The sequence below is a fragment of the Manis javanica genome, chromosome 15, assembly GCF_040802235.1.
Source record: "Manis javanica isolate MJ-LG chromosome 15, MJ_LKY, whole genome shotgun sequence".
Lineage (NCBI taxonomy): Eukaryota > Metazoa > Chordata > Mammalia > Pholidota > Manidae > Manis > Manis javanica.
This window is the reverse complement of record NC_133170.1, coordinates 81,414,409-81,438,738: the sequence shown is the minus strand read 5'-3', so window position 1 is coordinate 81,438,738 and position 24,330 is coordinate 81,414,409. Positions and strand designations below refer to the sequence as shown.

Genomic DNA, 24,330 nt, shown 5'->3' with positions numbered 1-24,330 from the left:
ATGAGTCATCTACACATGACTTTTCAGGTTGACATTAGCAATGGAGACTAGAGCAGAAGAGGAAGGACCTGGCAAATACTGCCACCTGCTTCATAAGCACAGTCCCATGTAAGCAAGTAGGAGTTTGCAGAAAACTGGGGATTTCAGTAATACTATGACCCTCTAGGTTCCATTATTCCTCGCCTGCTGGAGCCTTCTAGCTGGTCTTCGTGCTCCACTCTTGCCCCTCCAGGCCATTAGCCCTGGTACAGTCAGAGATTTTGTCCACCATGCAATCCTGATGTGCATCTCCCCTGCTTTAAACCCTTCATGACTCCCTATTACTCTTGGGAGAAGGTCCAACCTCTTTAAACCAGGTCCAATTCCTTCGGGATCCCTCTCCATCTTTCCTCCCCAGGTACATCTTTTCCCACTCCCCACCTATGTCTGCATCCAGGAATTTGGGTTTTCTTAGTTTTGTATTGAATTTCTCTTGATTCCCCTCTCTCACTTCCAAATTTTTACATACATTCATCTTTCTGTATGATAACAACTGCTGTCTTTTGCATTCAAACAGACCTTGCTGGGACATTAAATGTCTATGGTGCTTCTGGAGCCAGAAGAGGGGAAGTACTGCAGGCAATGTGGGCAATGACAAGCAGTCCTACTCTGAACTCCTGGAGTACCTTATGGAATGTATTCTGCCAAGAGTAGGCTTGAAAACAGGAAATTAGGGCTTCTCACACAGCTCTTTTGGGTTAACATCAATGAGAATACCCATGATGTTCCTCGATTTCCCTTGTGCCCCTGCCTGGAGCAGAATGAATGGGCACTTGGTCTGAGTAGTGAAGCATCTCCCTTGTTTCCACACTGCCCTGAGGAACAATGAAGGGAGCTCCTGTACACATTCTTAGCTATTCATTATACTTGGTTTTCATAGCTTTTACATGATTTTTTGAAGTGTATTAATAAGGTTTTACCCTAAAATATTTCAACCCATCACATCAATAGGAAAAAGAAGAAAAACCATATGATCATGTCATTAGACTATCTGACAAAATTTAACACATTTTTATGATAAAAACACTCAACGCATGAGGACTAGAAGGGAAATTCGTTAATCTGATAAAGGGCATCGATGCTAACCCTACAGCTAACATCATACTAAATTGTGAAAAACGGAATGTTTTCCCTAAAGATTAAGACCAAGATATCTATTCTCATTATGTCTTGTCAACATTGTACTAGAGGTTCTAGTCAGAGCAATTAGGCATCCAAAATGGAAAGGACAAAGTAAAACTCTATCTATTGCATATGGCATGATCTTAACTATAAAGTCCCAAGAACTCTATTATCAAACCATTAGAACAATAACCTAGTTCAGCAAGGTTGTAGGATACAAGCTCAATATTTTAAAAATAATAAAATATTTAAATTTAAAAATTAAAAAATCAATTGTATTTCTATACACTAGCAATAAATAGGAAAATGAAATTGAGAAAATAAATAGGAAAATGAAATTGAGAAAATAATTCCATTTACAAGAGCATCAAAAAGAATAAAATGCTTAAGAATGCCTTTAACAATAATCACGTGAGTTTTTACACTGCAATTACAAAATAGTATTGCAAGAAAGATGATCTAAGTGGAAAGAGAGCCCATGTTCACGAATCAAAAGACTTAATATTGTTGTTTTAATTTTGAATACTCCCCATATTGCTCTAAAGAGTCAATGCAATCCTTATGGAAATTCCAGCTGACTTTTTTTGTATATATTGACAGATTGTAAAATCCATACAGAAATATAGGTGTTGTAAATAAGAATTTAACTGGCCTTTGTCCCTGGTTCCTGGAAAGAGATTTTAAATCATTGGAATTTCCTGACTAACAGGTGTGTCTTCGTTATTCATGAGCTCTTTGGATCACTCCTGAGGGGGCTGGCCACCAGAAAGACCAACAAAATGACTGGAAGATGGGGGCTTTGAGTCAGTCCAGTATCCAGGGAGAGGAGGAAAGCTGAAGAGGGAATGATCCGATTAATAATATTTAAATAATACAACCTCAGCAAAAACTCTGGACACTAAAGCCCAGGGGAGCTTCCCAGTTGGTGAACACATTGATGCGCTGGAGGGGTGGAGGTGATGTGCCCTCATTCCTTGGGGTGGGGAGCACGGAAGCTCTGCATTCAGGACTCTCCCGGATCTTGCACCATGAGTGTCTTCATTTGTATCCTTTATAATACAACTGTAATCATAACTTTTCCCCAAGTTCTATGAATCATTCTGGTGAATTACTGAACCTAAGAGGGGTCATGGGAACCTTGTGGATTTGTAACCAGTCTGTCATAAGTATGGGTAGCCTGGGGACCCCATGTAGGCTGGCATCTGAAATGGATGGACTTAAACCTAGGGAGTCTGATGTTAACTGTGGGTATGTAGTGTCAGAACTACACTGCAGTATTACGTTGGTGTCAGAATAGCAAGGGACCCAGAACAGCTAAGCAATCTTAAAAGAAGAACAAAGTTGGTAGACGTAAACCTTCTGTGATGAGATAAACAACTTCCGTTTTTCTGAGTTGCTGCCTAGGCATTGTTGGTATGATACCCCTGCTCATACCCAGAGTCTGGACATTTTGAGAAGGACTTGGGTTTAGGATTCCTGCTATAAATTCCCGATTTTCTTTTCCTGGAGCACCTTTTAGAAAAACTACTTTGAGTTAAGCCAATAAAAAGTTAGTGACCTCTGCCCCAGCCACCTTATAAGTAACAGGTCTTTCTACTCTGATCTCTGTCTCCTGCTTACTCATGACCTGGGATGGAGGACTGCCCTTCCCCCAGCTCACTGTGTCCCCTTCTTCCCCCATATGGGATATGTAAGTAATAAACCTCTGACTTTACTTCCTTTGTGTGGGTGTATGGAAATTGTGCCTTCAATCAAAACGACCCTGTGGGTTTCACTTCCCCAAAGTAGGAGCTCAGTCAATGCTGGGTCAAGCCCTCTCCATCGTCCGATGCACACACCAGAGCCAGTATGTCACCAAGTCCTAACGGTCCCATCTCCTGAGGGAGCTACCTGCTGATCTTTGTGTGTGGCTTATGTCCCCTCATTCAGCAGGTCATAATCTGAATTTTTCTTCTCAGATCTCCGTACGTAGAGGACAGTATAATCTGCATATTCTTGAGTCAATACACTGGTTGTATTCTCAACACACTTTCCAATTTCAAAACAGTGGGACTGGCATAAGGACAGACATAGATCAGTGAAATAGAAATAAGAATTCAGAAATATTCCCTCACATTTATGACCAACTGATTCTCAACAATGGGGGGAAAGATTAGACTTTTCAACAAATGACATGGGAACAAATGGATAGCCACAGGCGAAAGAATGAGGTTGAGGCCCTGCCTCACAGCACATAAAAATTAATGCAAAATGGAGTATCAACCTAAATGTCAGAGCTAAGAACATAAAACTCTGAATATTTTTGACCTTGGGTAAATATTTGGGTAATGACTTTAGATATAACACCAAAAGCATAAGTAATGAAAAAGAAGATTGCTAAATTGGGCTTCTTCAAAATTTAACACTTTTGTGCTTCAAAGAATATAGTCAAGAAAGTGAAAAGATAACTTATAAAATGGGAGAAAATAATATATCCAGTAAGGGATTTATATTCAGAATATATGAAAAAATCCATACAACTCAATGATAAAAAGACAGCCCAGTTTTTAAATGGACACAGGATGTGAATAGATATTTATTCAAAAAAGGTTTACAAATGGCTAGTAATTTAATTAAAATATGCTCGACGTTACTAGTCAGAAACACAAATCAAAACTACGGTAAGATATCACTTTATGCCTACTAGGATGGCTAAAATTAAAAAGATAGACAATCACATGTGTTAACAAGGATGTGGAAAAATTGGAGCCTTCATACACTGCTGGTGAGATTGAGATTGTAAATGGTACAACCACTTTGGAAAACAGTTTGGCAGTTCTTTGACAGATTAAACCTAGGGTTATCGTATGACCTAGCAATTCCTCTCCTAGGCATATACCCTTTTCTGATGGTTTTCCCCTAAAGTGTTACTTAGTGAACTTGGAAGAGCTACTTTGCCATTCAAAGCTTTACTTTCTCCATCTGTGAAGTGAGGATGATAGTTCCTGCCTAAAAGGGTCAATTTGAGGATCCAGTGAGAAGACTGTAAAGTGCTAGTGCAATGCCCAGTCACTAGCTCTCCGTCTCCTGCCCAGACCTTCTCCCTCAGCTGCAAGCTATTCTCCGGTTGCCTGTTGAACATCTATTGGAGGTCCAAGGACACCAACACAACCTGTCCAGAATGGAGCCCAGCCCCTCCTCAGCCCCCACCAAGCTGCAGCTCCTGTTCCTGGGACAAGGCCTCTGCATCCCCCACAGCCGACGCCAGAGCCCTCACTATATCCAGTATGTTCCAGGTACTGACAAGCCCATCTCCTACAAGGCTCTTGATTCTGTCCACTTTCTCCCTCATCACAACGCTGCCTTAGTTCAGGAACCATCACCTCCCAACTGTCCCCAAGTCCTCAGACAGCTCTCCCTGTCTGCAGGGTCTGCTCCTCCTCACCTGGCTGCCTGTTTCCCGATACCATCTCTGCCACCCTCAACCCCACTGCAGTAAGATTCTTCTTTGCTTGCATGCCATCTCTCCTGTTTACCTATCTGAAAACGCCCTATGTCCTCTTTTCCTTTAAGACTTAGCTCATGGGGTACTGCCTCCAGAAAGCTTCCATGATTCCATCCCTAACCCCAGGATGAGGTCAGGGACCCCTCCTCTCTGCTCTCATCCCAACTTGTGCTTTCTATTAATACTTGCTGAGTGTGGTGCCAGGCTTTGTGCTAAGCACTCTGTGTGCCTTTTCTATATACTCTTCACCCCTGGTGTCATCTACATACCTCCTCATGACTGAGGGTGGTGCTACCGTTATCCACACTTTACAGATGAGAAAACTGAAACTTAAGACAAGTTGATTGCTCAAGGTCACACTGAGTAAGAGGAAGCACCAGCTGTTAAACCCAGTTCTGTGAAATCTGTGGTATCACAAATATAACTTGTAACTAACTTCTTCCTTCCTTGGTTCACTGGGTAAGCTCTGTGTCATTTTTTTACTTTACTGTTTTATATTGCCTCCCTGGCAAAGCCCAGCCCCTTCACCAGCTGAGCTGGCTGTTGACTGGTTGGTACTTTCTGGCAGCCACAGGGAAATTTCCTGTTAAAATCCCAATTACAGCTTCTCTTGAAAAAAAATCAGGAGATTGTCCACAGTGTCAGAATCTGGTGATCAGCAGTTACCGGTCAGGGGTGCCCTCCCCTCCTCACCGTCTTTGAGACGGGGCCCACGCATGCCATCTCCTCAAAGATCTTGCCCCTCTCCACCCACCTGCACCACCTTCCCTGGTGCCCGGAGCCCTTACCCCTTTGTACTCTGATGATTTGTTTCTGAGTCCCTCTTGCCTCCTAACAGTGACCCCTGGAAAGGAGAAGGTGGTATCTGGTCTTTGTTTTTTCACCTGGCCACCTCTGATAGATCCAACATGTCACAGTAAGTGGCAGAACCCAAGGAATTCTTCATCAAAGCAAAGCTTTAGGTCCCAGTCTGTTGCAGCTATTCGTCCCTTGCCACCGAACACACTTAGGTGGCATGACTGTTGTGCTGACTCAGAGAACAGCCTCTTTCTCTTCGGTGACAGCCACAGAGACAGGAAAAAGCCCTTTAGCAACAGAGGTGCCTTCCTCTCTGGTTAGAGATTATTTATTATATAATTACTTCAGCTGTGAAGGGAGCTCCCCTTGGTTTCTGTGCAGAGTCAGCACAGCAGCCCTGAGACTGCATATCCTGAGAAAGGGCTGCTGACGACCGTTGGCCCTTAGGCTGGCGTTTGGGAATTTGGATTTAGGGAGGGTGTCCCTATTTCCAGAACTGATAAGAGGGGCTCACTGTGCCTAAATTGTTTGTAGAAACAATGCCATTTATGCTGGATACCTGTTTCCCTTCTGGGAGTCTGAAATTCTGACACATGCTAGGCAAAGACTGCTTATGTGACCAGTTTCCAAGAAATATTCTGAAGGAGTCTCTCATGAGCTTCCCTTACAGATGACACTCTCACGTGTTGTCATGACTTGTTGCTGAGGGAATGAAGCGTGGCCTGCGTGACTGCATGAGGAGGACCTTGGGTGCTTGCACCTGGTTTGCAGTGGACTTCATCCCATGTGACTTCCTTTGAGTCAGCTTGTATCCTTTCACATGCAATAAATCGGAGCCAGAAGTAGGAACTATATACTGAGTCCTGTGAGTTCTAGTGAGTCACTGAACCTGGGGGTGGTTTGGGGGCACCTGACATAGCTTCTCTCTACTTGTTTGGATTCTGCTCCACCTCTTCCCTGAAGCCTTCCTCCCTGCGTAGACCTGGGAGCAATCCATTCCTATGCCCAGCACAGCTGTATGCACAGGCTTTGAAAATGGGGACTCTCAAATCCTGCCTCTGTGTGGCATGGTGCAGGCCCCGGTAAATGGGCTCCCGTGTACAAATTGCTTAACTACTTTGGCTGCTACTTAATCTGGTGGGTTCAGCCTCCCTAAGAGCATAGGCTTTGTCGACAGACCTGAGTTTGAGTCCCAGCCCTTGACTCTCTTATGTTCTGGAAGCTTGTTTCTTCAACTATAAAGTGAGTTGAATTGGGTTTAATTTGATGGAATCATGCAAAGTACCAGGTGCCTGGCACACACTATGCAGCAAATGGGAACTTTTATTATTGTTTTGGTTATTGATATAAAAGTCCTCTCCCCAGATAGACAGGAAGCATCTACTTGTTGTACATCTCTCTTCCAGGGCTGAGCGTTCTTTTACACAAAGTAGCTGCTTGAAACTTTGTGGAAAGGATAATATTTACTCTCAAGTGAAAGGCATGACTTTGAAAAGTGGTCATAAATTAAAAAATCACATTTGAGTACTTATTACGTGTCATACACTGTGTTAAGCAATTTGCATAGATGATTTATTTCACTTAATCTTCACAACAACCCTGGGGGACAGTTACTATTTTTATTACTATTTTAAAGATGAGGAAATGAAGCTTAGCACAACAGTGGACTCACAGCAAATGAAAGGCAGAGTTGGAATTCAAACCCAGATGTATAAGTCTGCTCCAGCTGCGTAACAAAATACCATAGCCTGGGTGGCTTAAACAACAGAAGCTAGTTTTTTTCAGTGTGGAGGCTTTAAGTCCAAGATTAAGGTGCCAGCGTGGCTGGTTTGTTTTCAGTGAGGAGTCCCTTCCTGGATTGTCAAAGGCCGCCTTCTCTGGCTTTCTCACATGGCCTTTCCCCAGGGCATGAGTGCAGAGAGAGGGAGGGAGCTCTCTGGTGTCTTTTCTTATAAGGATGCTAACCTCATGGGATTAGGGCCCCATCTTTATGACCTCATTTAAACCTGCCTAACTTCCTTACCATCTCTAAATACAGCCACACGGGGGCTTAGGGCTTCAACATATGAATTTAGGGGGTGGAGGGGGGGGACACACAAATCCAGTCCATAACACCAGGCCTGACAACAGAGCCTGAGAAGAAATAGTCACAAATTAGTCAAAACCACTGATCTGTTCTGACACTGTCTGAGGAACGATGTCGGGAGGGACGTGGGGGCTAACTTGCTTCACTTGATCAGAAACTTTAATCCAAATGGGCTGCTAACCTTTCACATGTCTAGAAGCACACCTCTTATAGGGCTCTGTCAAAGAAACTTGAAAGGGTTCCTGGATTTGGAAGTCCAGCTAAACTTGACGGTTAGACTAGAAGGAAAAGACTTTGGAAGACAGGATAAAAAAAAAGTAATTCCACTGACTCAGAAAGAAAGTCTTTGTTAATTTATTTCCTAAATCAGAAATAGTTTGCTGGGAGACCCAGTGGCCCTTCCTGATGGCAACAGGTAAGGGAAAGTTTCTCTGAAGTGCCTCCAAAGATGTTGTGTGAGGCAATGTTTATCTGATTTCTTTTTGTGGCCAGATTGTTTTGTTCTTGATCACTGTTCTGAGGAAGGAATGAAGACTGTCCACAGAAATATTTCAAACAATGCTTTCATCTCTTCCTTTCTTTGCAGAAGCACCCAATTAAATCAGGACATTTCTTGCATTGTAGTTATTTATTTAAAGGGCTCCCTGTGTGTTTTCAGACAAGTAACTGATTCTCCTGGTAAGCTGTAAAGGAGTTGGAGACTGTACTGACACTCCTAAATACTATTAAGCCAGACAGCTGCTGTGGTTTATCTGCCTTTAGAAGATCCATAAATCCTAAAACGGTAACTGCTATAACAAGATCAGGATTCTCAAGATACAAATCCTTAATCAACGATGAGAGGATGCAAAGGAACTGCAGTTTTAAACTCTAGTATTATTCAAACCTTGGTTCAGAACCTTGATTTTTCTTCAATTATAACCAAGCATTTCCCTCCAAGAGTTATTCCTTGCAATTTTGAAAATCAGATTTTCTATTTTAATCTCCCTTGATCCAGAGAGCTTAAGAGGTTTTCTTCTGGAAATGAATCAAGAACTTAAACTCAATTTCCAAAAATCCAGAAGGGGAAGTAGAACTGCTTTGGGCTGGATTAGAGAGGCAGAGAAATCACGACGAGAGAGTGTCAACTGTCCAGGGAGAAATTAAAACTGCTCCATGCCACCAAGGTGGAGCTGAAAATGTTGCTGGGGTTTAATACCAGACTAAATCTTCGTAATATTATCTACATTTTGAAAAGTAGGCCGAAGAGGTCCAAAGGCAACTTTGCATGGTTACCAAAAAGAGAGCCATGAAGACCGTACTAACAAGGGCATCGGTGAAGTTCATGCCTTTACCGAGAAGACGTTCTAGGGCAGAGGCTCACGACCCCATGGCCAACTCTAGCCTATTGCTTCTTTTGTAAGTGAAGCTACAACGACACAGTTGTTACAATCAAGGCAGTATGGTCCAAAAAACGTGAAGAATTTATGGTGTAGCCCTTTGTAAAACAAGTTTGCCCACCCCTTTAGATTCCCAAGTTGGCCCCATCCCCACCTCCTCATCCACTGGCCTAGACTGGGGACATGGTCTATCAAGTATCCCATGAAGGACTGGCCACTCAGGCTCGGGCTAGGCTGTGTTTCCACTGGCATGACAAAATCTGCCATCCATTAAGGCTTAAGCCACAGGCTTAATTAAGATGACATTAGTGGTGAAAGCATACTAGTCTTATTAGCAGAAGCCAGAAAAGAAATATGCAAGAACTTTTATTTTAAAAACTTTTAGATTAGCAACCATTAGAGGGGAATCTTCTTTAACTTGATCTTTTCTTCTACATTTGAAAAGTATCTCATCTTTGTTAAAATTTCCTTGGCTTTTTCAAAATCATCTGAAATAAACAGAGATGTTAATGTGAGGCTTTGCTCATTTCAAGCAAGAAAGAACAAAACCAACTCTATTGAACAAAGCAGTTGTGACTTTATGGTTAAAACTTTAAAATGAAAACTGAAAGATCTCTATTTGTGTCTGTATGCTTATGTATTATTTGTGTATGTATGTGTGATATATATGCATATACACGTTATTTCCCTATCTCCAGATGGTATTACCAAATTAATTTATAATATTACTAAAAGGAGTTGTATCCTAATTGGCTTAGAAAGAAATAAGCACTTACATAAATTAAATCTTCTTAAAACTTCCATAGATATAGGAGCCAACTCAAATATTTTCAATGTCAAGTAATTTGGGTAAATCTTCAGTAAATAAGATTAGTTTGGTACTGCTGGTTTAATAAAATAGTTATGCCTTTGGATTTGTTAACATGAAATATAATGTAACATACATTTTTATTCTACTTGGGTTTACTAGTTAAATAGACTAATATTATATTTACTAGATATTTAAGATTGTAGAGATGATAAATTTGATATTCAAATTATATCATTCAAACTTTATTTCAACAAGTTTTATAATATATTGCCTAAAAATTATTTCCAAAATCTTCTTGGTAACTGGAAACCTTAGAGCTATGCTAAGTTAAATAATAAATATTCACTAAATATCTAAATAGTTTAAAAACAAGATAAAGTGCCAAAACATTCATTAAGCCTAAACTTAAGTTTATATGCCTTTGGCTTCTTATTTTTATATGGCCAGGGTGGCCAAGGATATTTGGGTCTGTTAATAAACACATTTTTGCCACATTAAAAAAGACTATTAATATCTCTAGAGATATAAGATGGTATATTCATAAAATATGGTAATCTACTACAGAACACTAGCATATAATAGTTCTTAATTGTTTACTTCTAAATTTTCTAGTAAATTAAAGGTTACTAATGGTTAAAATATATAGTCAAAATATGAAAACAAAACTAAATAATACGAGTAAAAGGGAACAACTTTGCAAATGGGAGAGAAGCAGGATGTGTTTTTTTAGTGAAATGTATGCAAGGAGTGTAGAATGTGTTTTTGTTGCGATAAAAGGGAAGAGTAATTTACCTTTTGCATAGTCTGCCCAGGAAACCTAGTTTTTGCCTTATCAAATAATTTCCTGAGCATTATGGTTGTTGTCTTTGTCATGTTCTTGACTGCTTAAGAGAACTAAGTCTTCTCACTGTTCAAACAGCTGAGAGTTTTTTTTTATTTTTCCATGTTTCCTCCTTTATTTGCCTTTGAAATCTTTTATCACCACTTTGGTTAAATAGACAACTAAATATTATTTCACAATGACCTATGATCTTATTTAATTAAATATTCAAACCTTTTGACAATCTCCCCAAATCAAATTCTACCTAAAGAGTTCTTGACCTTGAACTGACTTTGAAGTTTCCAGGAGGACCCCTGATAAACCTCAAAGGATTTGTTCTCTTATCTGACAAAAAGAGAGACATTAAATTAATCAGGTTGGCCTGATATATTAAATTACACGGGAAGCACCATCGAAGAAAAGGAACGTAACCTTCCCTAGGCTGCACTGTATGGGCAAAATGTTATTTCAGAAATTGTATAAAGTTCCTAGAAATTTGTCAATGCCTTCACTATCCATAATAGGTCCCGGTGTAATGTTCAGTTATTATTTTAAAATGTTTTATGTCACAGAAACAACCAAACTTCTTGGTCAATTGTGGTATTTTTATAATGAACTCATCAGACCTTTATGGTCATTAAAGTCTTTCATTAGTCACGGATGTTTTACTCTGATGCTTTTCTGAAAACTCTTGCAACCAAATACAGGCTACACTACTCATGTTTAACAAAAAGGGACTGTCTTGGAGACCCACAAAAAAGGACCATCCCAGGTACTGTGCAGTACACGTTTCTGATGACATGTCTTAAATACCTCTGAGATCAAACCAATAAACTAAGTGAAGATTTCCAAAACTCTAATGAAAAGCCAACAGGCTCATAAAACTGCTAACCCAAGATCAAGCAGAATAAAATTACATGGGATTGAGACTCATAAAGGAGGATTATATTTTTAATATTTTTTGTTCAAAATATTGCTGGTTCTCACATGTTCTATTTTCTAGACATAACAAAATCCCTTTCCCCTTTCTCTAAAGTCATATATGACTAAACACAATCTAGTAAATTTTAATTTTGTAAATAAAATCAAAAAATTTTTTCCTCCGTCTGATCCCTCAAAAAATCGAATATTCTTATTTTCATGGCAACATAGTTATTTGCATAGGTTCAGTAAGAATGTTGTCTTTGTGATAGGATATAATTAAAAGTATTAAAAACATAATTAAACATCAAGGCTTTGACTAGATGTCATATTTGAAAATAATGTAAAAAACCAGATATGACCAATTTTAAGAAATGAAGGTTGACTTCACAGAGCCAATGTTTACAAAGCCTTCTTGAAAAAAAAAACAGTCTGGTATCTGGCTTACAGGGTTCCCCAGCCTTACAGGTGAGTAAGGAAGGTCACTTCCTGGCAGGCCCAGGAAACTTAGAATGTTTTGGGGACCTTGAGAAGAGAGGAATTCACCCAAATCTATAGGTGAAGTCTGATGGCAAAATCTTGGCTTGACTTCCTAGCATTGAGAGGCTTTTAAAGTACAGTCTGAGATTCCTTATAAAAACGTCATAAAGAAAACATAAAAGGGCTCGTATGGTTGATTGCCATTCTTACTGCACTTACATCAATAAAATCTAAGGAAACCAAAATTATTTTGTAAACAAGAGTAATCTTACTTCAATTACCTATGGAAAAGCATATATCATATACCCTGTGGGTTATCAGAATCTAGTCCTGTTCATTGTCTGAGGTTCTCTTATCTTCCTGTGAATTGAACTGGATTCCTGCTATCTTAAAATTTGTCAGCCCTTAACAAATTCTTAATTCTTCTAGTTTCCTTCACTATCTGGCTACAGCTCCTCAAATTGATAGTTCCCATTTTTCTCTTTCCTTCCTAACTTGGCATCACTGAGAATTAAAACCTGACTGCCCAGATCCTTACGGGGACACAGGCTGTCTTATGGCTGCCCCTTTCCCTTGGGAACTGTACGTCCTGTAAGCTGAAGCTAGACAACTTGATATAAACTTCAAAGAACTCATCACCACAACAAATCATGTTGGGCAACCTTTGTGTCTAGAGCTTGCTGCTATATGGGCCACCCGGAAAGTTCACCAGAACTCCTGCATCTTCCACGGGTATGATGGTGACACCCATGTCTATGCCATTACCACAGGCATTCAAACTATAAACCAAGGAATCCATCGGATTGCCACCGCTGTCCTTACACCACCATCTAAAGGTGCTGAAGAGTCTAATGTCTTCTCAATTCCGAAACTGCCCCTTTATCAGAAACAAAGTTTATAGTCTGCTCCAACCATTCATCTTTGTTTTCCTTTTGTTTCCATAGACATGCTCATTAAATGCCTGATCACTCACGTCATCCAGCAAATATCTTCTATTACCAAGTTTCAACAGATGGTTCAGCTAGTCTTTAATAAATAAAAGGCGACCGAATAAGAAATGGACTTAATGTTGTTCAGAAGAGTTGTCTTACTGTTTCTCTCTTACTGTTTGTTCCAGCCAACACCTGAAGGCAGGGCCCCCGTCTCCCGGTGTCTGGGGGAGAACAGGAGCCCAACTTTGACAAACCCCAGTTAGCAAGCCCAGCTTGGTTTCACAAGGACTAGTCTCCCCTTCCAGCTTTTAGTAACTTTTCACTTCTCGGACTTGACTGAGCCCATGCTCCCCCTCTCCCTACTCGTGCTCCCCCTTTAAAATGCCCAGTTACATGTCCAAGTAGAGTTCGGTTCACACCGGACTTTTTTCCCTATTATAACAGTTATTACTGATTAAAATCTATCTTTCCCACCTCAACTAATAGCTGGCTTTGTTTATCTTTGAAAATGCACAAATATCTGAGTCCATGCTGTCAGTTCTTTAGGTATATATGAGAAGTGGAATTGCTGGACTGTATGGTAGTTCTATTTTTAATTTTTTGAGGAAACACCAAACTATTATCCACACTGGCTGCACTACTTCACATTCTTCCCAATAACGCACAGGGGTTCCAACTTCTCCACACCCTCGCCAACACTTATTTATAGCAGCCCTCCTAATGGGTGTGAGGCGGTATCTCATTTTGACCTGCGTTACCGTAAGGACTAGTGATGCCGAGCATCTTGTCATGTGCTTATCTGCCATCTGTGTATCTTCTTTGCATGTTCTATCTCTTAGGCTGGGTAGTAGGGACCATAGGTGTTCTTCTCTTATTATTCTTTAAATTGTACTTATGTATTTTATTCTTTTTAAAAGTCATTTTCACAATTAAAAAACAAAAACATACAAAAGTGCAATAGGAGCTGGGGCAGGGCCCTGGTAGAATATAATCTAATCGTCTTAGTCAGTGGTTTGGGGACATGCTGAGCTGGGTTCCTATCTTTTCTGCTGTTAATCTGTATTTCTCGACATCTTTTTAGAGACCATCTCCCTTCCTGTGTTTCTACGTGAGTACTTTCTCTCATATAACCTTTCCCTGGCACATCACTGTGTTTGGCACAGAGCTTGTCTCTTTAGCAAGACCAAAGCCTTGAAGGCAGAAATGCAGACTCATCCATATTTTGTATCACCCCATGTACCTATCATAGGATGGGTATATAATAGCTACATACTGAAGGATGTCCATACCTCAGTGCTTACAATTCTTTTTTCTACTTGCTAAAGGGAAACGCGAGTACTTTCTCTCATATAACCTTTCCCTGGCACATCACTGTTTGGCACAGAGCTTGTCTTTTCAGCAAGACCAAAGCTTGAAGGCAGAAATGCAGACTCATCCATATTTTGTATCACCCCATGTACCTATCATAGGATGGGTATATAATAGCTACATACTGAAGGATGTCCATACCTCAGTGCTTACAATTCTTTCCATATTAAAGCAAGTCAAGAAACGAAGAAGGTACCTTGTTCAAAAGCTCTGCTTACATTGTCAGTCAATTCCTTCTGTTTAGCTGTAAGAGAAAATTATTATCTTAATTTTTCTATTTAAATGGACTCATGATGGGAAGAAAACACTTTGTAATCATTCTGGTTTGAATACAACATAACAGGGAGCTTGGATTCAAGGGTAAGGCCTCATAACCTCTGTCTCTACATGTTTCAGAATGGCAACTTCTATTTAGCACAGTGTTGCTGACCTTGGTTACACTATGTTTTTCTACCCATGAAAGGTCTGAGGCGTAATCACCAGGGCCCACGAAATGGATGTAGAATTTTAAAAAAAGAAGACAAGGACATGCCTTGATTATCTCCACCCAAGCAGTCTGAGGCTTCCAGATTTTAGCAGGAAAATTAGCAGGTCAGAAATGTCTGTCCGCACGGCATTACAGAGTGTTTCAGGCAACCACTTGCAAATTATACAGCTTCCTGGCAAAATGAAACATTTAGATCATACTGTTCCTTAAGAGAGAAGATGTCAAAAGAGGTAGAGGAGCTGCTACCTCATGTTTCTGTTGTTCGCCCACTAGGAAATGAAGAATCTTACAACGAGTGTGTTTTCCAGATATCAATAGTATCAACCACTTATATGGTGCCTGCTTTCAAAACACTTTCAAATACATTATCTCCCCATGGCAGGCAATGACAGGTACTGGGGGACTGTCCTATTGTCTCAGGTTGGTGAGCGGAGGAGCCGGGAACAGATCCCAAGTCCCCAGACTCCCAGACAGTGGTTGGAAACTCCCTTCTCAGGGTAGCAATGCGATGTTGACAAGAGAACACTGGACTAGGAGTCTGCAGCCTCTCAAGTCCTGACCCCAAAACTAACTAGTTCTGTGACCTTGAACATTCACCCAATCTGGACCTTAGCAGGTACCTGGAGGGGAGGAAATCTAAATGAAGGTCAGTGACCTGCTCAAACTTAGATGTTTACCAAAGGGCTGGAGTAACCCCTGCCATTGATTGGGCACTTACAATGGGCCAGGCATTGTGTTAAGTGTTTTATCTGCCTTATCTCATTTGATTTAATCCTTGCAACAGCCAGGACCAGTATTATCTGCATATTACAGAAGAGGAAACTGAGACTCAGAGGGGTGAAGCCACTTGCTCAAGGCCACACGCACTCAGTGTCAGTGTGGAGGCTGTGCCCAAGGCTGCCACACCCCGGGGCATCATGATCCTCTGCCTTCCAAAGTTGTGTAGCTGGGGGGCTTCTGACTGCAAGTCCCGAGTTTCTCTTCATCCAACACCAGCAGCCTTAATGCTGTTAGCATCAAGATACTACCCACCACCACAATGTCCATTTTGTTGCTTTTAACTTTGTTCATCGTGTATTTACTCATTTAATAAATATTTACTGAGCCCCTGTTATATTCCAAGTACTGTTCCATGTGCTGAGGACGTGAGGGAAGCAAAAAGCAGATATAATTTCTGCTTCTGCAGAATTTCCAGCCCAAAAGGAGAGGCTGATATTGGTCAAACAATTTCATATAGAACAGTAAGGTTATAATTGTGATTAGTCCTACAAAGGAGGGGTAACCACTGGCAGGAGATATAGACAGAGAGGTTCTCTGAGGATTCTCTGAGGAAGTGATGACTGCCCCCAGATCTGAAGGAGGAAGAGTGAACTAGATGGGGAGGGGGTTTCAGGCACAAGAATGGCATGTGCAAAGGCCCTGGGGGTAGGAAGGAGCCTGGTATAGACGAAGAACTGGAAATGGCCAGTGTGGCTAGAGTGGAGGGATTAAGTGGGAGAAAACAGAGGCCAGACCATGCAGGGCCTTGTCAGCCTTGCTAAAGAGCTTGGTCTTTAACCAGTGAGCACTGGGAAGCCACTTAAAATTTTTAAGCAAAACTAAGGGTAATATGATTTGAGTTTCAAAAGATCACAGAAGTATTTGCAATAGTCAAGATATGGAAGCAATCTAAGTGTCCATCAATAGATGAATGGAAAGAAGATGTGGTACATATACACAATGGAATATTATTTAGCCATAAAAAGAAAAATCCTCCCATATGCAACAACATGGATGAATCTAGAGGGTATTATGCCCAGTGAAATAAGCCAGGCAGAGAAAGACAAATAGCAAATGATTTCACTTATTTGTGGAGTATAACAACAAAGCAAAACAGAAGGAACAAAACAGCAGTAGACTCAGACACTGAGAAGGAACGAGTGGTTACCAAGGAGGAGGGGCCGGGAAGGGTGGGGAAGGAATAAGGGGAAGGAGATTAAGGGTCACAATAATTCACACAGTATAGGTTGGTCATGGGGACGGTAGTACAGCACAGAGAATATGGTTAATGATTCTGTAACATCTTACGACATTGATGGACAGTGACTGCACTAGAGGGGGTGAGGACTTGATAATATGGGTAAGGTTGAACTACTGTGTTGTGTATTTGAAATCAATGTAAGATTGTACATCAAGGATACTTTAATAAAAAAAGAAGAGAGAACACAGAAGTAACAGTGTAGGAATATATTAGTTTGAAGGTACAGGTAGACCAGTTCAGAACTACTGCAATTGTGCAGATGAGACCAGTAGCTTAGAACAGGGTGGTGGCAGTGAAAACACAAATGGATGGATGGATCTAAGACACATTTAGAAGGTCAGCTTTTCAAGACTTGGTGATGGATTGTCCATGGAGCAAGGGAGAGTAAGTTGTTAAGGATGCCTTGTCTACGTTTTGGACTTGTCATTTACTTAGAAAGGAACGTCCACAGAGGAACTGGCTGTTTTTTTGGGAAGAGGGGGAAGATGCTCATGAATTCCATTCTGGACACACTGAGTTGCAATATATAAACTCTAGGAAGGAACCAGCCATGTCTTTCTCGTTCACTGCTGCACACCCTCAGTGTTACGTACAGACCATGACACACAGCATCAGTGCCTTAAACATCTGTGGAGGTACACGTGTGTACAATCAGAGTGAGAACTTTGGAGCCTTTTCTACCTGGCACGGTTAATTTTATGTTATCAATTTGGTTAAACTGTGGTGCCCAGTTTAGTCCGTTGCTGTGAAGATATTTTGTAGCTGTGATGAACATTTACCATCAGTTGACTTTAAAGGAGATTACCTTCAATATTGTGGGTGGGCAGTTGAAGCATTAAGAGCAAAAACTGAGGTTTCCTGGAGAAGGAATTCCATCTTGAGACCAACATAGAAGTCCTCTCTGAGTTTCCAGCCTGCCTGTCTGTCCCTACATATTTTGGACTTGAGCTCTTGCAATCATAGAGCCAACTGCTTAAAATAAATTCTTCTCTTTTTTCTCTGTCTTTATGTTTACACATGTATGCTCTCGGTTCTGTTTCTCTGGAGAACCCTGACTGATTCACTATGGTGTAAAGTGGAAAGTAAAGCAATATGGAATCAGATTTTTCAATCTTTGCTCTGCAATATGATCTTAGGCATTCCCATGAATGCCTAAGGTCTATTTTCCTTGTCAGAGATAATAATGTCATATAAAGTATGTTATGGGTGGGAAGGATTCCATTCTACAAAGTAGGATTACATTCTTGGTTTAAGGCTGCATTCCAGAGAGTTAGAGGCGTTGCCAGTCTAACTTCTAGACAAAACTGGTTTTGGTATAATCAAGGGAAAAAAAAACTCTCCAAATAAGTATAATGACCAATATGTACTCTTAGATTCATTTTTCACTTAACCCTGGACATGTACTCATAATAGAAATTAAATGCATTTGTGGGACTTTATCTTTTACCTCTGACAATAGATTCAATTTCTTTTATCACAGCTTCACTTTGAGCTTCTACTAGTTTTTCATTGATTTCCATTATTTCCATGAGGAATTGGCTGTCCATTTCATAATCTGTCTTTTCAGGAATCTCTACTCCATGGAGCTTTAGCTATTGGGGCATAAAGCAGGGAAAATAAGGTTGGTTTAAGAAACTATGGCCAGCATCATAAATCCTATTCACCCTTCAGAACAGAATACATGCATAGGGGAAATATGAAGAGTCCTAATAATCAAAGTGTGAGGGTAAGGTATCTGAAAGCTGGACGTGCTAGGATGGGATCCCTCAGTGCTCCCTGCACCTGTGTAACCCTGGGAGAGTCATCCCACCATATGGCAGGTTGGACTAGGTATTTGTAAAGATTCCATTAAATCCTAAAATTCTAAGGCGCTTACCTTCTCCCTATCCCCCCACCAAAAAAAAGCAAAAATTACTCTTTCCTAAAAGTCATTGCCATCCAATCCTTGAAATGTATAGAAAATGGTAAAAAAAAAAAAAAAAAAAAAAAAATAGGTGCTGTTGGGCAAGTAAAATTTACAAATACTCAGAGAAAGTTATACTCATGTGGTATCTTTGGGGCAACTATCTTTGGGTCTCCGGAGTAGCTCAAAGTCTCAAGCTCTCATCTGCTGAACATAGGGGAGCAGCTGTCCAACAGCACAATGGACACCATGCAGTCACATATAGGTTTGAGAAATCACCTTACAAGGTATAATCCTCTGCTCAGGGGGGCCAGGAGGGTCTTATAGGCATCATTCACCAGGGTTGAATGCTTCTCTGAGAAGTCCTTTTCAGGCTGTTAGTGGAGATGAAGAGTCTTATTACCATGCAAATCAGCTATGTTACATTCACAAACTGTTGCTTAAAATACTGATGGGTAGGCATCTATGGAAGTGGCCAAAGGAAAACTGGTGCAGGATGAGCTGTCTTTATTTTCAACTGATGGGTTCTAATTCTGCTGGGAGTCAGGTGAAAGCTGGGACTGCAGGACCAGCCCAAGGCCTGCTGACCTGGGTCAGACTGCTCCAAGGTAGGGCTCGTTGTCCAGCTTGTCCCTGATAATCACATGACCACAGGGCCACTGCCACCCACCCACTGTGCACATGTGTTCAGGTATGATTAGGAGCGGCCAATAATCTACCTGAGACCTCTGGCTGAAGAAATCTGGGTGGATAAGGCGCTGTAGTTGCTGGTACCTTTGCTGGAGCTTCACAGTATCAACTCTGAAGGAACGGTTGCTGGAAGGAAATTAGATGAAACTGATTTATCAAATATTTATAGATTTATATACTATGGGCCTGGGTCATTTCTCATGAGGGAAGATTAAACATGCAGGCAGAGATAACTTCATAAAGTTGTAGGTGCTGTGAAGGAAAAGAGAATAGGATCAGAGACAGTGGTAGATGTGGAGCGCCAAGAGACAACAATGACCTGAGACCTGAAAGATGAGGAGGGGTAATAAAAAATCAGAGGAGAGAGTTATCCAGGCAGAGGGGGACATGCAAAGTCCCTGAGGTAGGAACAAGTTTGGCAGGCTTGAGGGACTAAAGGGCAGTGTTACTGCAGCCCGTCAGAAGGGCACAGTGACTGGTGGGGGCAGATCTCAGAGTTAAGGGTAAGGGGTATTCCCAAATCCTGACCTATCTTTCCAAGGCCCAGGTCCCTTCCTCTCTGTCTCAATTTCAATCCAGGCCTTTCTGCTTTCTATTCCCAGAGCTTGCCCTATCTCAACAGTTTTGCTCCGCCCAAACTTACCTCTGAGGTCCTCAACCTTTGGAGGAAGCTAGGAAAATACACCCATTTCCCAGACCCTCTTCCTCAATTCTCACTTTTCCCTTAGACTCTGCCCACAATACCAAATTTTTGGGTGCTTTTATGCCCTATTTACTTATTTTTGTTTTCCTTAGTAGAGTACTCGCTTATTGTAAAAGGCTGTAACTCAGAACAGTCCGATTTAAGAGATGGATAGGGCAAGGCACTGGGAGAAGGCAGGGGGCTTTCATGCCCCCTCCCGGGGCACCACTCCGGTGTTCACCAGCCGGGAAGCCCCTTTACCTCCTTATTTTGGATACCATCTCAGAGCACTCCTCTCAGAAGTCTCAACCCAACCAGGACCATTTGAACCCTACCCCTCAAGTGTCTTTTTCTCCGGCTTTTTCCAGTATTCTTCCCTTGGGCTCCGCCCCTCGAGTTGCCTTTCCCTGAGGCCTCCGTCCCTCGGTTCCCCTAACTTCCTTCCCTGCCCGCCAGTCCTTCCTCCACTCTAGCCTCCATCCGTCAACGGCCAGGCCCTCCATTTCCTCTGTTTCAGGACACATCCCACCGTCCCGTCCCCGGGCCCCCGCCTGCATCGGGGCTCCACCCCCTACCTAACGCGTCCCGCCCTCTCCTGGCCGAGCCGGACGGGCCCACCCCTCTCGCCCGTCGGCCCCGGACGTCTCCCACGCCCCGGCGCGTCTCCCGAAACCGGCCCCCGTACCAGTCCATGAGGCTGAAGTAGTCTCGAGTGGAGTCCGGTGGTTGCAGCGCGCGGCACTGCGGACAGAAGAACCCGTTCCCCCGCACGGGGCTCCCGCGGCGGCCGCAGTTCCAACACTGCGGGGAGTTGCTTCCCGCCAGCGATGCATCCTTGCAGTTTAGCGGTCGCCTTGCAAGAGTCCCTGCTGGCCGTAACCTCCATACGCGGAGGAGGGGCACAGCCCATCCGCCCCACATCGGGCCCGCGGCCTATTTCGCCGCGGCCACTTCGCAGGGGGAAGAAAAGGGAGAGCTGCCGACCAGACCGGTGCTGCTGATTGGCTGCGGAGCTGAGGGGGCGGGATCCGCCGGGGGAGGGAGCGGGGGAAAACCTGGATTCCCAGTCCCGTTCCACATTAAACTGCAACTCCCAGCAAGCATTGAGCCTTCGCGTGCTTAGCCATATCCGCTGCTGCTCATTGGTCCGGCGGCGGCGGAGGGGTGTTTTGATTGGCTGAGGGTGGAGTTTGTATGTGCTGGTTTAGCGCCACGGCCGGCTGCGGCTGATCTGAGTTTGCGGTTTCTGGTGGGCTCACGCGGTGAGTTATAGCGGCGGGGAGCTTCTCTTGTACGGTTTGGGGGTTCGAATCCCGTCCTCATGCAGCCTTAGTGCGAGGGAAATCGCCCAAGCTTTCGCTTTGTCGGCCTTTTAAGCTCGGAAGAGGGGAGAGGAATGCGTGGGCGACTCTCTTCCTTCTTTGTAGATGAACTTAGAGGTGAAGTTCATTTCCTGTATTACATGCAAGCTGAAACGTGCCCAAACGCACAGGATAAGAAAGAGCAAAGTTGTGCTCTTCAAAGTTAGAACAAAGTTGCTTTGTAAAGGGCTCTCTAAATGCTAGTAATTATTACCATACTTTAGGTTCAATCTCGAAAGTACCTGTTGTGAACCAACTCTAGGTGCTAGGCGCCGCATGAATTGGAAACACATTGACTTGTGTAGGAGGATGCCCTGCGAGTGTTCACCAAGTAAGTGTGTGGAAGCGGGTGGCAAGAAGGTAGGAGGGCACCAGTTCTCCATGGGACTCAGTTTATTTATTTAGGAAAAAAAAATTGTGTTGCACTTATAAGGCCTTTTCTGGCTTTCGGATTCTTGGGGACTTGAATTCCGTTCTCCCAATTACCAAGCATCACTGGTGGAGAAGCATTCACACCTCTCATTTAATCCACAAGCTCTATCTGTGTTTTTTTCAGATAAGGAAACTGGCTCAGACACGTTATAATCTACTTAAAGGTCATGCAAAGATTGACTCAGGCATCTGACCCCAGACCTGTTTGCCTTTTAACTACTCCACTGTACTTCCCCCACATGGTGGAAGCTAATATGGCCCCTGACTGGTGGAGTCTTAACTTCTCAACGAGTGATGGTAGCAGGTATATCTTGACACACTGTCTTTTGCCATTTTTTAGGGCGGAGAAGTCTTGCTCAAAAAGCTGCAGGAAGACACAGCCTTGGCTAAGGTAGTATTAGAGCAGCAGGTTCTGGAGGGACAGACTCAGAGCTGGCCTCACCTTCCTGGTGTGTGTTAAGGAAAACTCATCAGGATCTTTGCGTCTGGAAGGCTGTGTAAATGCAGTCAGTGTGAGTAATGTTTACTGTATTCTGGAGGAGGAACCTGAGCGTGTGGATCTGGAGAGAATGCTTTTTTATTTTTCAGTTAGATAGTAGGGAATATTAGAAGTTAGGGATTGAAAGTGATTTTGACCTTACTGTAGGTTCTGTTATCAGAGTTTAACTGTCCATTAAATTAATTCTAAAACAAGGTGGGAACCTATGTTATGGTCTCCAGTGACTCAAAAAACGGTTTCTGCAGGATTCTCTTGGGCTGCAAAGTCATTTAAGATGCTGAAAAGATGTGCTCCATAGTTACTTTGCATCACAAAGGGCTAGGTGAAGTTGTTTAGAGCAGTCTTCTTTGCGTTCTGCCTCGTTAAGAGGCCTGGTCCTTAGGAGACTAGGAATTTAGAATGAATAAGCAGGACACGTCCTTAACTTCCGGGAGCAGGCTTTCAGGGGACAGGGGAATCGGCTTCATTTTAAGTAAATGACCACTTGACGAGTGCTGCAGTGAGTTACTATATGGTTTCTGTTTGCCCATTTTCTTTCTCAGGTCACCTACCCTTCCCCTTTCTTTCCTGGTCCAAAACATACGAAATTGAAGTGTAGTATTGATTGTATTAATGAATGCATTTTAGATTTCATTTCTAGTTTTTAAAAATTGGATGAATATAAGCTGTTGTGAGTCTCTCCTCCCAAACTCAGTTTCGTTGCTTTTTACTTATTTACAACCTTTAAAAAAAAAAATTTTTTTTTCCCCTGTGGTTTGTGGCTGATCAGACAAGAAGCTGACCCAGTGAAAGTGATCTCATGAAAGCTCAGCCCAGAACAACAGATGGAGACTTTTAGATTTTAGATTTTAGATTTTTGCAGAGCATGCCTGCCCTGGATGTTTTATTTTTATATTTTAGTTCTTTTGTTGTAATACGCCCATCCTTTACTGTTGTACTTTAAGTCTTGTTCCTTGAAACTCACCTTATTGTCGAACACTTCTTTTTGAGGTCCTGATGTCTCGGGAGACAGATGTGGAGTGTCCGCAGTCCCGTGGCAGTGGTGCCTGCTCACAATCCCAAGGTGGCTTCTCACAATCCCACGGCCTCTCCTCACAGACCCAGAGCACGTCCAACCCCTCCACCAGCACAGTGCCCACGTCTAGCCAGTCCTCTCACTCCAGCTCAGGGACACTGAGCTCCTTAGACACAGTGTCCACTCAGGAACTCTGTTCTATTCCCGAGGACCAAGAACCTGAGGAGCCCAGCCCTGCCCCTTGGGCTCGATTATGGGCCCTTCAGGATGGATTCCCCAGTCTTGGTAAGACCCTTTGCTATAGAGTATATTATTTTGTATGGAAAAACAATCATATAAAGTTGTTGCAGCAGAAAGCTCAAGACACTCCTGGACTGATTCTGGAGTTTGAAAGTAATGAAGGATGAAACCAAGGAATTAGTTTGGGTAGTCCCACTGGATCTTACCACCTGTGGGTCCCCTTCATTATTCTTTCCACAAATGGGCATTTGCATCTGAAGAGAGCTGTGGATCCTTTGCCTAGAAAAATGCAGGTTCATGCAAACTCGCAAACATTTATCACCTAATCACAGGAACTTCACCACCTAATCCGTGCTGTGGTATGTGGCAACTTTAGAGTGTTAGTTTTACAGTTTCAGGTTAGGGGAAGCTATTGTGGACATTCTTGTTTTACCTTAAAATAGCCAGCCTTGCAATTTAAATTTAAATATATTCTTCCACTCTTGACACATCCTGATTCCAGTAGTAAAGTTTTGCTGTGGATGTGTTTGAAATGACATTTTTCCTCCCTCTTAGATTAAAATTATCCCTTCATTAAAAAAAAATTTGAACTTGACATTAATGGGATGGAAAATTGTAACATAAATAAATGAATGACCAGTGTGCCATTAGTACCTTGTCAGTCTTTTTATTTCATGTTCAACTTCAATAACTTGAAAAAACAATAAAAAATGGAGAAATAATATAGCAAAATTCATATGCACAATTTAAATTTCGAAGTA

At 42.2% G+C, this 24,330-nt stretch overlaps 2 protein-coding genes across 16 annotated transcripts in view; one reads left to right on the top strand and one right to left on the bottom strand.

Moving 5' to 3' along the window:
- Positions 1 to 9,261: 9,261 nt before the first annotated feature.
- On the bottom strand, positions 9,262 to 21,032 carry HSCB (HscB mitochondrial iron-sulfur cluster cochaperone). 8 transcript variants are annotated; one of them, XM_017678489.3, is made up of 6 exons: positions 20,708 to 21,031; positions 19,370 to 19,466; positions 18,935 to 19,024; positions 18,195 to 18,339; positions 14,382 to 14,484; positions 9,262 to 9,396 (listed from the first exon to the last, which is right to left on the bottom strand). In XM_017678489.3, the coding sequence occupies exons 1-5, from the start codon at positions 20,941 to 20,943 to the stop codon at positions 14,417 to 14,419; spliced, it is 636 nt and encodes a 211-aa protein (XP_017533978.1). In that variant the 5' UTR covers positions 20,944 to 21,031; the 3' UTR covers positions 9,262 to 9,396; positions 14,382 to 14,416. The 8 variants fall into 8 exon arrangements, 6 of the variants coding, with proteins under 6 accessions (XP_017533978.1, XP_017533977.1, XP_017533979.1 ...); XM_017678488.3 differs by having other exon boundaries at positions 14,437 to 14,484; XR_005054567.2 differs by lacking the exon at positions 18,195 to 18,339 and having other exon boundaries at positions 20,708 to 21,029.
- Positions 21,033 to 21,107: 75 nt separating this feature from the next.
- CHEK2 (checkpoint kinase 2) overlaps positions 21,108 to 24,330 on the top strand; it is a 37,640-nt gene continuing 34,417 nt past the window's right edge. The window contains exons 1-4 of one of the 8 annotated variants that reach the window (XM_073222591.1): positions 21,143 to 21,284; positions 21,608 to 21,714; positions 22,156 to 22,206; positions 23,305 to 23,614. In XM_073222591.1, coding sequence (XP_073078692.1) covers positions 23,311 to 23,614 — 304 coding nt within the window. In that variant the 5' untranslated portion in view covers positions 21,143 to 21,284; positions 21,608 to 21,714; positions 22,156 to 22,206; positions 23,305 to 23,310. Of the gene's footprint in view, positions 21,285 to 21,607; positions 21,715 to 22,155; positions 23,615 to 24,330 lie in introns of those variants that run through there. The other 7 variants (XM_073222589.1, XM_073222594.1, XR_012125472.1 and 4 more) reach the window with 7 other exon arrangements.